The sequence below is a fragment of the Bubalus bubalis genome, chromosome 3 (genome assembly GCF_019923935.1).
Source record: "Bubalus bubalis isolate 160015118507 breed Murrah chromosome 3, NDDB_SH_1, whole genome shotgun sequence".
Taxonomy (NCBI): domain Eukaryota; kingdom Metazoa; phylum Chordata; class Mammalia; order Artiodactyla; family Bovidae; genus Bubalus; species Bubalus bubalis.
In genome coordinates, this window is record NC_059159.1 from 114,265,248 (window position 1) to 114,278,422 (window position 13,175).

A 13,175-nucleotide genomic window follows, 5' to 3' on the forward strand; every position below is an offset into this window, starting at 1 on the left:
AATGGTAGACCAGTGATTTGAACCAAGGTCATAGTAGTCCCCAAGTCCCCTCTACTGGTGGTACACAAAGTGGATTCCATAGATCAGCAACATCACTGTCACTGGAGAACTTGCTGGAAATGCTCATTCGTGACCCACCCCAGGAACTCCAGTTCCAGAGCATAGTAATCTGTTTTAACAAGATCGGTATCCACTACCTTCATGAAGATCAGAGACACCTTAAATTCCCCATTCCTCTCATTTAACATCTTTCTCACAGTCCAAGCAGGACTACTCCTTTAAGCAACCTAATCATTTGCGTGAGGGATTGGTCCTTTAGTAAGCAGCACCCACTGCTTATCTTACATCACGTAGTCCTGCCAGGCCTGCAGGTTCACTCAGTTGAGCTCTGCTGTGCACTTTGCTCAAACTTCTTCTCTCTGTTGCAGGACGATTCGCCCCAACAGTGCAGTGCGCTCCATCTACAAAGCTTCGGGCTGCTCCGACAACCCCAACCATCACGTCAACTACCTGGAGCATGTAGTCGTGCGCATCACCATCACCCACCCCAGGAGGGGAGACCTGGCCATCTACCTGACCTCGCCCTCAGGAACCAGGTCCCAGCTTTTGGCCAACAGGTACGGTCATGGCCCCTGACCATCGGTGTGCACTCAGCTACTCATTAAGCTGGAAAAAGAATGAAGAATAAGCAGTTCTTTTTTTTTCACTTTTTACAAAGTTGAAGATTGTGCATGTACAAATATTATAAAATCATGATTTTTTATACAATTTTTAAATATTACTTTCCATTAACAATTTTTACAAAATATGGACTCTATTCCCTGTGTGGTACAATACATCCAGGAGCCTGTCTTATACCCAATAATTTGTACCTCCCACTCCCCCACCTATATATTACCACTCCCAACCCCATCCACTAATTTTTTCTCTATATCTGTCTGCTACTTTTTTGTTATATTCACTAGTTTATTGTAGTTTTAAATTCCACATGTAAGATATACAGTGTTTGTCTTTCTCTGACTTATTTCGCTTAGTATAATGCTCTCCAAGTTCATCCATGTTGCTGCAAATGACAAAAATTGTTTTTATGCCTGAGTAGTATTACATGTATATATGTATGTATGTGTGTATCTATATAGAGATGTATGTATATATACACATATGTGCTCAATCGTAGCTTACTCTTTGCAACCCCATGGACTGTAGCCCACCAGACTCCTCTGTCCATGGAATTTTCCAGGCAAGAATATTGGAGGGGGTTGCCATTTCCTTCTCCAAGATATACATATATACACACATACACACACACACACACACGCACACTTATACCACAGCTTCTTTATTCATTCATCTTTCGACAGACATTTAGGTTGCTTCCATATCTCAGCTATTGTAAATAATCTGCTATGAACATTGAGGTCTACTTATCTTCTTGAAAAACATGATTAAAAAATAGGCAGAAGAACTGAACATTTTTCCAAAGAGGAAATGTAGATGGCCAACAGATACATGAAAAGATGCTCAACATCACTAATCATCAGGAGAAATGCAAATCAAAACCACAATGAGTTATCACCTCACACCTGTCAGAATTGCTGTCATCAAAAAGAATACAAATAACGAATGTTGGCAAGGATGTGGGGTAAAAGAAATTCCTGTACAATGTTGGTGGGAATCTCAACTGGTGCAGCAACTGGAAAACAATAGGGAAGGTCTTCAAAAAACTAAAAATAGAACTACCATATGACCTAGCAATTCCACTCCTGGGTGTAGATTTTTTTTTAAAGAAAATTAATTAAAAATATACAGCTGTTCTTTAATTTCTTACTACCCTAAGAACTTCAGTGAGGGGTGCCACTTAGATGTCATGATGAGATGGTCATAGCTCTCACTGCCCACACATAAACAGAGTAATGAGCTGCCTAGAATCTATTGGCATGAAACAGTATAACACTTAATATTTGTGTCCTATTAAAAGGATGCCACAGAAAAGTTAAAGGCCACCTGTTGTTCTTTATCCTATAAAAGAAATGCAGAACACTGATTCTTTAGGCCTCTGAGATGGCCTTCCTGGCCCCTAAATGTCTTCTGGCATTTGTTGCAGATTAACTGAATGCTCTTGCCTGAGCACTTTCCAAAGTTAAAGGAAATTCTATTTGTTTTAAAAAAGATTTTGGCGTATTTTTTTCTACAAAGATTCAGTTAGTAAATGTTTCAAGCTTTGCAGGTCATGTGTCTGTTACCAGTCCTCAACTCTGCCATTAGAGTACAAAAGTCATTGTAAACAATATAAATGAATGTGCATGGCTGTGTTCCAATAAAACTTTATTTATACAAACAGGCCAAGGGCCAGATTTAGTTTGAGGGCTGGCAATAGTTTCCCAACCACTATTTAAAGGTTGGCTCTTTAGTCTTTATTGGCCAAGGGAACACTCACTTTCTCTTTGTAGCCTCTTCCATTCCCTCTACTCCCTTCAAACATTTCCAGGATCCTGCTGAAAGGCCAGAATGTTCTAGCACAGGTCTTCTTTTTCTCCATTGGCTTTTTGAGTGGTTGGGATCATGGGTGGGGGGATACTTGTCAGCAAGTGGGACCAGATGGGGAAGGCCAGGTTTTCTTATACACCCCATTCCCATTATGGTTCCAAACTCCAAGCCACAGTGAGAAGCCTAAAAGTTTCTTTAATTTGATGTTTTTCTCCAAGAGGAATATTTAATAGGAGCAAAAACCTTACTGTCAAAGGCCTATACCATCCAAATGAAAGTCAAACTTTTATGTCGACAGGGCCACCTGTCCACATGCCAGGTGTCCGCGGCCGTGGTGATCTCTGGTAGGACACTGACAACAGCCCAGACGAGCTGAGGGGCCAAGTCCAATGCAGGCCTGCAGGGCCGAAAATGAGACTGAGGAACTCTCAGTGGCTTTTCAAAATCTCCAAATTCATCTGTTGTAGGACAGTAAGAAAAAGAGAAAGCAAGAGCATTTCTAGAGTCTCTCATTGCATTTTATTTCTGTTCTTGGAAGTCGTCTTGTGTTCGTCCCTAAAACCTAACATCTTTCATTAGAGCATGAGGTAACCTGGGCTTCATATTCTATGAAGTGAAACTTTGCCAGGATCAGTATATGCAGCTGTGAGAAACTGAAGGATGCTTTGGCATCCAGTCGCTGGACACGCCCTCCTCCCTGTGCAGTCAGGGATCTCAGCTGCTGCCAGGTCTTGCTACTACCTGCCTGAGGCTTCTCTTCAGCAAGCAAGGCCTTCAGATGCACAATTCTATGATTAAGGGAGATCATGCCAGCTGTTGTTACCGAAGCCAGGGAAGACCTTGTTCTTGATTTCTTTTTTCTTTTCTTGACTGCTGTTCATGTGCATTGAATCTGGAGTATCCAGGTGACCCCAGTGAAATACAAAGGTTGGCTTCACACATGTGTAACTCTTCTCCCTGGAGCCCCCTCCATTGTAGAAAAACGGTCCACCCACAGTTGTTTGCTTGGAAAACTCAGTCCCTTCAGCTTTTCTGGGATCTTCTGCGTATTTCAATATTTCTTGTTGGCTTCCCTGGAAATGACTTCAGTGAGGAAACTTGTGAGCAGAGGAGCAAAAGATTCCAAGACAGGCATTTGGTGAATTACAGTGTCACTGGCTCCAATTCCTCGTGAATTCTTCAACAGCAGGCATCCGCTTTGCTCTTTGCAAAGTGCTGAACCCCAAAGTGCTGCCTGACTTGTGTCAAATAAAAGTAACAGGCATTTCCGATGCTCGGTGACCCATCTTATGGTTCACTTTAGTCTGTCCCATAGGGACCCACTGGGAATAAGGTCTGCAAGCAGAGTACATCCTCTTGGTCCGGAGCATTTCTTAAAGTGCTGCTCTTTTGTCTATCTTCCATCTCAGCGCTGAAAATAAGTAGCCACCCCCCAAAAAATGGCAGACAAAATGGAGTGGAGGGAGGGGACTGGAGATAAGGGATGTAAAAGGATGTTATGAATTCATTTACCCACAGTTCCCCAAAACACTGCTATGAACATCTGACCTTTTAAATGTAAAACAGCTGCACTTGGTCCCCAAACCAGTCTGGCCACCTTCCAGGGCCTGGCTCCCCCATCCTTGTTGTACCTGACACTAGTAGAATCCCTCCTACTGAGGTAGCTAAGGCAAGATGGTTTCTTTAGGTATTTTTTCCTTCCAGCATATTCCAAAACTTTAATAAGAGGAAATCTCTCTTCAGAACTTCCCAGTCTCTGACCTCCTGGCAAAGAGGCCTCTGTGTCCTCTCTCCTTGGCCCTGTTTCAAAGCACACTCCCAGAATTGGGATCTGAGGGCAAGAAGCATCAACATGGGATGGGAAGGTGGTGAGGGGAAGGTCTGCTTTGCTCCTGGTGGCCTTCAAGTTGGCCTGCTGGCCTGGGCACTATACCTGTCCTCAAGGAAAAGGTGACCAGGTCAGGGTTTAGAAGGAATTTGTATGTCAGATATTTTTTTAATTTTTGTAAATTGAAGTATAGTAGATTCACAATGTTGTGTTAATTTCTGCTGTACAGAACAGTGATTCGGTTATATATACACACACACACATATGTACACATTCTTTTTTATATTCTTTCCCATTATGTTTTATCATAGGATATTGCATATAGTTCCTTATGCTATACAGTAGGACTTTGTTGTTTATCCATTCCATATGTAATAGTTGGCATCTGCTAATCCCAAATCCCCAGTCCATCTGTCCCCCACCCCCCTTTCCACTGGGCAGTCTATTTCTGTTTCTGTTTCATAGATAGGTTCATTTATGTCATATTTTAGACTCCACATATAAGTGATATCATACGGTATTTGCCTTTCTCTTTGTGACTTAACTTCACTTAGTATGATAATCTCTAGGTCCATCCATGTTGTTGCAAATGACATTATTTTGTTCTGGAGTGGATTGCCATTTCCTTCTCCAGGGGATCTTCCCAACCCAGGGATTGATCCCGGGTCTGCTGCATTGTAGACAGATGCTTTACCATCTGAGCCACCAGGGAAGTCATCTTTGTGACTTAACTTCACTTAGTATGATAATCTCTAGGTCCATCCATGTTGCTGCAAATGACATCATTTTCTTCTTCATGGCTGACTAGGGTTCCACTGTATATATGTACCACATCTTCTTGATTCATTCATCTGTCAATGGACATATAGGTTTTTTCCATGACTTGGCAACTGTGGATAGTGGTGCTACAAACTTAGGGATGTGCATGATCTTTCTGAATTATAGTTTTTTTCTGGATATAATTATAGTTTTTTCCAGGCATGGGATTGCTAGATCATATGGTAATTGTATTTTTAGTTTCAGGAACCTCCATACTGTTTTCCACAGTGGCTGCACCAACTTGCATTCCCAGCAATAATGTAGAAGGGTTCCCTTTTCTCCACACACTCTGTAGCATTTGTTATTTTATTTTATTTTTTTTTCAGTTAATTAATTAAATTTTTATTGAGGCACAATTGACATAATATTACATGTTTCAGGTGTACAACATAGTGATTTATAATTTTTAAAGGTTATAGTCTACTTATACTTATTATAAAATATTAAAATCATGCTAATGCTTATCACCTTCAATGGACACTCTTGATATACCAGCCCAGGAATGAACCTTTAATGATGGCCATTCTGAGTGATGTGAGGTGATACCTCATTGTTGTTTTGCTTTGCATCTCTCTATTAGTGATGTTAAGCATCTTTTCATCTGCCTATTGGCTGTCTGTATGCCTTCTCTGGAGAAATGTCTATTTAGGTCTTCTACCCATTTTTTAGTTGGGTTGTTTTTGTTGTTGTTGTTGAATTTATGAGCTTTAACATATTTTGGAAATTAAGCCCTTTGGTCACATCATTCGCAAATATTTTCTCCCATTCTGTAGGTTGTCTTTTCATTTTGTTTATGGTTTCCTTTGCTGTGCAAAAGCTTGTAAATTTGATTAGGTCCCATTTGTTTATTTTTATTTCTACTGCCATGGGAGACTGATCTAAGAAAAGATTGGTATGGTTTATGTCAGAGAATGTTTTACCTATGTTCTCTTCTAGGAATTTTATGATGTCACATCTTATGTTTAAGTCTTTAGGCCATTTTGAGTTTATTTTTGTGTATGATGAGAGGGTGTGTTATAACTTCATTGATTTTTACATGCAGTTGTCCAGCTTTCCCAACCCCACTTGCTGAAGAGATTTTTTCCATTGTATATTTTTGCCTCTTTTGTCAAAGATTAATTGACTGTAGATGTGTGGGTTTATTTTTGGGCCCTATTCTATTCTAATCTGTTGATACATATGTCTGTTTTTGTGCCCATACTACACTGTTTTGATTACTGTAGCTTTGTAGTATTGTCTGAATTCTGGAAGGGTTATGCCTTCTGCCTTGTTCTTTTTCCTTAGGACTGCTTTGGCATTTCAGGGCCTTTTATGGTTCCATATAAATTTTAGGATTATTTGTTCTGGTTCTGTGAAAAAAATGTCATGGGTAATTTGATAGAAAGTGTTAGTCATTCAGTTGTGTCTGAGTCTTTGCAGACCCATGGACTGTAGCCCGCCAGGCTCCTCTGTCCATGTAATTCTCCAGGCAAAAATACTGGAGTGGGTAGCCATTCCATTCTCCAGGGGAATCTTCCCAACTCAGGGTTCAAACCCAGGTCTCCTGCATTGCAGGCAGATTCTTTACTGTCTGAGCCACCATTTGATTGGGACCATATAAAACTTGTAGATTGCTTTGGAGAATATGGTCATTTTAAAAATATTGATTCTTCTAATCCAAAAGGTGGGATATCTTTCTATTTCTTTGACTCATCTTCAATTTCCTTTATTAATGTTTTATAATTTTCAGTATTTAAGTCTTTTACCTCCTTGGTCAAGTTTATTCCTAGTATTTTATTAGTGTGTCAGAGATTATTATTGAGGACAATAAATAGTTCCCCTATTAGACACTCATCTTTCTTTCAGAAAAGTCAGTATTTCTGAGGAGGACCATGTAAAACAAAGAACACTATGCAGTTAAAAGACAGGAATTCTGCAAGGCTTAAAACACAAAGTTTTCCTCGTGGGGTCATCTGAGATGAAGAGTTAGAGCTCTGGTGGCAGAGTCATCCCTATTTGACCTCTCCTGTTTCTCCATGAGGCACGACTCTTGACAGTGGACTGGGCATTGGCCTCTGTGAGAAGGAAGGATACTGAGGTGCAGCTCAGACTCAGAATCCAAGGCTCACTCCGTGTCATCTCCCCTTAATGATGACACGCATCTCCCCTTAACTAGACATGCAGAACAGGAGAATAAGCTAGGAAGGAAGCTGAGGGGACAGCAACCCTCCCCCCATATTACCTTCATTTTGGTATTGACAAAACCTGTGTTCTAGTCTTAGGACCAGAAAATGCTATCCTTAATGGTAAATTCCAAAAACAAAGGGGCCACAGTTAGCATTCCAAAAGTCCTTATTTTCCTCGACATTTCAGGAAGGAGTGTCTTCAGTGTTGCTCAGCCCTTCACCATGGGAATTCCTCAGGAACCGATTTTTTTGCAGTCGCTGAACATGTTGCCCATGTGGGCCGTCTGGAGCCCCTCAGTGCCTCCCCACGCTGGCTGCTGGGCACTTGCTAGAGCTCCTGTGGAGAACAGCTGTTCCAGGAAGCAGGGTTTACCCGAGCATCTGCAGGTGCTGAGCCCTGGAAGGCACTCGGCAGCCTTCACAGCTAGTCCAACTCGAGCTGCGTGCCCCATCAGCCCAGCAGGCAAGCCCCGGCAGCACCCTTAGCAGGTCAGGTGGAGGATTTCATGGGTAAACAGCCATCCTTGAGTGGACAGTTAGTGCCTTCTCTCCCCTTTGTTTTCTCCTGCCCTCCCACCCTTCCACTCCTCCTCCTGGCCTGTCCACCCAGCCTAACAAAGAATCGAACCAAATAATCAGCACAAATGCTTTACTTCTGGGGAGATCGTTGGGATCTGGCATAGGTAGGGGACCTAGGTGGGCTTAGATCCCTTTATGATAGATACAAGAGCAACTATATTTCATCATTGTTGCAGTGAGCTTTTTATTTTTTAAATTTATTTTTAATTGGAGGATAATTGCTTTACAATGTTGTGTTGATCTCTGCCGTACAACAGTGTGAGTCAGCCATGTGCATACATATATGCCCTCCTTCCTGAGCCTCCTTCCCACCACCCCCATCCCACCACTCTAGGGCATCACAGAGCACTGAGCTGGGCTCCCTGTGCTGCACAGCTGCTTCCTTCCCACTAGCCATCTCTTTCACACATGGTAGCGTATGTATGTCAGTGCCCCTCTCTCAATTCATCCCACTTCCCACCCTCCCCTTTGCCCGCTGTGTCCACAGTCCATTCCTAAAGCAACTTTAGATGTTACCCCTTATATGACCACATGTTCAACTTCTGCCTACAAATTTTCCAACAGAAAGCCTGTCCCATCGCATTCTTCCTTCAACTGCATTTGTCAGAATTATAAAAACCTTGCTTTTTTTCTTCCCTAAATACCCGCATACTTTATTCAACTCATTGAGTTTTAGACTTAGTTTAGCTATATTGGCTCTCTGTTCTAGATTTTGGCCTCTGACTGAAAGCTGAAACTTTGCCTCTCTTTCTAAATTTGACTACAGATGTGTATCTCTGGTTCTAATTATGGTCTTAAGTGGAAAGAAGGTATACTTTCTCATCTGTACAACCTGTAGTTTCTGTAATTAACTGTGTTTAACTGTCGTGTTTCTACCTGAATATTTTTGTCACTGCCCAAATGTTCAATGACAGACTACTGACATTTTGCAAAGTCATGCTATATAAATGCAGGTATGACTGGCCAAAATTACACTTTTGCTGTGGAAGGTTCACGTTATGCAAGGCCTCACCATGAGAAAAAGCTTCTTTCTTTATTCAAAAGACAGTATAGCCTTTGGAGTTATAGCTGGGGTGGTCTTGATGTCACCCGTTTTTATGTTCAACTTTGGAAAAGTGATTTTTTTCATCTAGAAAACAGACGTAGTTGTATCTGCCTCACAAGTCTGTTAAAAGTAGTAAATAAGGTAATACAGTAAGCTCCTAGTATAGTAAGCACTTGGAAGTGCTAACCCTTACTCACAGTGCTTTTCAAAACACCTTGCAAATGACTATCACACAGAGAAGACTGGCTCCTTCTCCCACAGAGGCTGATTCGAAAGGTCTGGGAGAGGCCCATGGATCTGCATTTCTCAAAAGCTCACAGGTGACGCTGAAGCTTCCTGGCCTGTCCGCAGAGCACATTTTTAAATAGCACCAATTTAAAAGATCACCCAACTTTTTCAAACACATTCTTCTTATTTTCATGTCACCAAATGACTTGTGAGCCATATGCTGCTGGGTGCTGTGAAAGTCACTTACAAAGGCATTTATAATGTAAACCAGATATTTAGATAAAGCCTACTATTAAAGAATAAATCTTCAAGACGATTAAGTGAGTACTTATTTACAGGTACTTATCATGTACCCACAAGGATGAATGCCTTTGGTGGTTGGTAAGTTAGTAATAGTGTACATGTTGAAAGTTTATTTTGAAACTCGTGTTTTCAGGTATTCCAAACTTCTAGAACCAGTACCTTTCTCTCAACATTTCTTAAAGAAATGATTTAGGAGACAGCAAAAACCTTTATGGTGTGTTTTAAATACCCTATTTCATAAGCAAATTATTTAAAACTTACAAAAGACAAACATCTAAAGAAAATCAAAAGTTCAGTTTCAACTGAGCCAAATGAGTGCTTTACACAGTCTATCAGCTTTATGTTAAATTGTGATGAAGCACTAAATAAAGAAAACAAAAAGAAAAAGGAGAACTTCCCAAAATATTTGATTAATGTCTAATTCTGTAGTGAACACAAATACCATCTAGGAAGTCGTGGATAATTCTGAAATTAATATCCATTTACATTTGGGAAATAATAATATGATAACACATAGCTGTCAATAGCTATAAAATGTCTTATTATTTAGTTGCCATAACATCATAGAAGCACGTGGTAGCCCTGACACCTTGACTGACTCTTTAAGTGAAAGGGGAGGAAAAAAGCTTACAGTAATTATATGAGTTATTTCCTGAGTTAAGTAACCCTCAAAAGGATGTACTACATTTAATGGCAGTCCTTTCTACCAGGTTTCATCCAAGCAATTTATCTGAAAATCGCTCACAGGGATAGGGCTGTGGGGCACCCTTTTAATAACTGGCTACATAATTTGTGCCACCGCATGCATATATCATTTCAGTGAGCACACGATTATGAAGTCAATTGACAGAACAAGGTTTCACTGCAATAGGAGATATGGACACGGGCATGGAGTTAATCTACTCCAGCTTTCAGCACACTGGCCTTGCTTTATTAACATCTGATCCACACTAATAATGCTGACATGTGTCTGTTTTCTTCACTGTTGGCAGAGCACAGACATTCAGACAGAGCACTGGACCTCTTAGCTGATAAACAACCGCACAATTAGAATCTCTATAGTGGTGTCCAATGGTTTGACACTTGGTTTGAGCAAGTATATTCTTTGCAACACGAATCTCATCTGCTACCTATGTTACCTTTTGTTATATGCAGACAACACAAGGTTTTTAAACAGTACAGTACTAAAGAGGGAATAGATTAAGTATTGAATTGGAATAAAAATAAAAGGGTGGGATTAGAAAAGTCAGTGCCCAGCTAGTTGAAACAACAACAATCAGTGTCTATTTCTCTCCTCATCAACTCTTTTAGCAAAATGCAGTGATCGTGTTTGGCTGCATTTTAATTCCTCTCCTCAACTTGTATGTCCACATGAAATTAATGAGCATTCCAGCCCTGCATAAAATGAAGAGACCAGGGTGGGAACCATTTAGCCAGAGAGACAAAGCCCGTTTATATTTGGGCTTTAAGACACTTTTGTGAGTAGTGAATTATGGATAGTTCTTCTGGGTACTAGTTTACATTTAATTTTCATTCCAAATGTGATTTTAAAATGATTGATCACAGTGGAATGATTTTCAAAGTTGGAGAGGAAAGGGTGTAAGGGAAAAAACATAGGGTCTGCTAATCCAGCAGTCAAATAACTGACCCGTGAGTAATTAAGAGTTGGCTGAGGTTGTGGAAACAAGGCTGCCCCTCATCTGATGGCAGCCTCAAGTCTCCTTTGTGGTTTCTGGACCTGAGGCAGTGAGCCAAGTGTTCTGTCTAAACTGTTTGGGAATTGCTTTTAAGTTCAGCACTCTTGGAAAGGTATTCCGTGACAAGTTGTTGTTTCAGTGCCCTCAAATGGCACAACAGCCTCAATGAACTGGAACCTAAATTAGAACTAAGAAGGGCTGAGAAGTGGTTCTAGACCAATTTTCTGCCTCCATTTCTGTGTCAACATGGTTGCTTCAGTAATGTCTCTCTGGCAGGAAGGGTTATTTGAAAACATTCCTTCTTCTCTACCTCTGTGTCTCCATTGCAGCCAACACACACTTTCTGGGTTTTGCATGAAGGACTCAATATGTAAGTCAGTTGTTTAATGGCCCAGCAATTTCTTCCTGGCCAAGTCCAGTTTCGAGCGTTAACTTGTGAAACAAGCCCTACGGTGATAGTGCATGCATTGTAGGATCTCCTGGATGTATGTACCACCCATGATCTATTGAAGATCATTTACAATGGAAAGACACTCATGTAAGGAGCCACCATTTCCATCTCGGTTAGCACGAGGGAAAGCTGCCCGATCCAACATGGTCCTCATTGAAATGCCACACCCCTCTGTTCAGAAGTAGCCTTTTACAGATAGTGTACAGATATTCTACAAAAAAAAAAAAAAAAAAGAAAGAAAAGGCCTCCTTCATTATGAATGAAGGCAGTGATTTTCAAAACTTATATGAAAAAGTCACAAAACATATATGAATATTCCAAAGATCTGTAATGTTCTCTAGTAAAGAGATCTGTTCAACTTTAACTCAGCCTTCTCAATTTTCTGGACATGAGACACTGAGAATGCTGCTAAAATACTTTTTTCTTCTTTCAAGAGCTCAGGAACATGTAACAGGTGATTTTCCTGTTTATTGTTCTTCTCCAAGTGTCAGCCGCTTACCTTACACAGTCCCTATTTACACCATCCAACCCTTGTGTTTGAGAAGCCCGCTGATATTTTAGAGGGAGCCTCAAACACATTTATATAACACACACACACACACAAAATCAGAGTTGTTATGTATTAGTTACAATGAGATTAAACCGGTTTTGTTTTTAGAACGGCATATTTTTCCCCCAATGGGAAGAACCACACAGAAGTTCAAATTAGAGCTACCGGTTTCCTTGCTGAACATGAAATTAAAGCAAGGAGAGTTGACTGTATGTCATAAATAGCTATCAACATCCAGTTGTCATGACCTTTGTATTTATCTGCTCTGAAGGATAGATAATATCCTAGTAACTGGATATGGTTCAAGCAGAAAAAGATTTCATACAGGGAATTAGGAACTTAGAAAATTTTTGGACAGACTGGAAGGACAGAATCTAGGCTGCAGTTCCAGGCATGACTTCCTGAACTGGATAATATTAATGGGCATGGTCTTTTCATTTAGGGGTAATTTCCATATAATTCACTTTCAATGTAAATAATTGAGTAAGTTTTGATAAATATATACTTGTATAACTATACATTAGTTTCAAGATATAAAACTGTTCTTCCACTCCCAAAACTTCCATCATGCCCCTGCCTCCTCCCTCCTGGCCTGTGGCAACCACTGATCTGTTTCTGTTTAAGTAGTGTTTTCTATAATGTCATATGAAATTGAATCAGATAGTACATAATCTTTTGTGTCTGACTTTTTCCACTTAGCTTATTGCCTTTGAAATTCATTCATGTTGTTGCAGTTATTAATCGTTCAAATTTGTATTACTAGGTAGTGTTTCCTTGTATGAATATAGCATAATTTATTTATCCATTCACCAGATGATGGACATCTGAGTTGCTGATAGTTTTTGACAATTATGAATAATGCTGCTGTGAACATTCATGTGGAGTTCTTTATGTGGACACATGTCTTTACTCCTCTTGGGTAAATAAATATCTGGTGGTGGGGGGATAGCTTAGTCATATGGTAAGAACTGTCTAACTGTTGTTCAGAGCAGCTGCACCATTTTACATATCTATCAGCAGTGT

At 40.4% G+C, this 13,175-nt stretch overlaps 1 protein-coding gene across 5 annotated transcripts in view; it reads left to right on the forward strand.

Moving 5' to 3' along the window:
• Positions 1–13,175, forward strand: part of PCSK5 (proprotein convertase subtilisin/kexin type 5) — a 514,258-nt gene that overhangs the window by 306,387 nt on the left and 194,696 nt on the right. For all 5 annotated transcript variants that reach the window (XM_025281624.3, XM_025281617.3, XM_025281619.3 and 2 more), the window contains exon 12: positions 429–617. In XM_025281624.3, the coding sequence (XP_025137409.2) occupies positions 429–617 (189 nt within the window). The remainder of the gene's footprint in view (positions 1–428; positions 618–13,175) is intronic.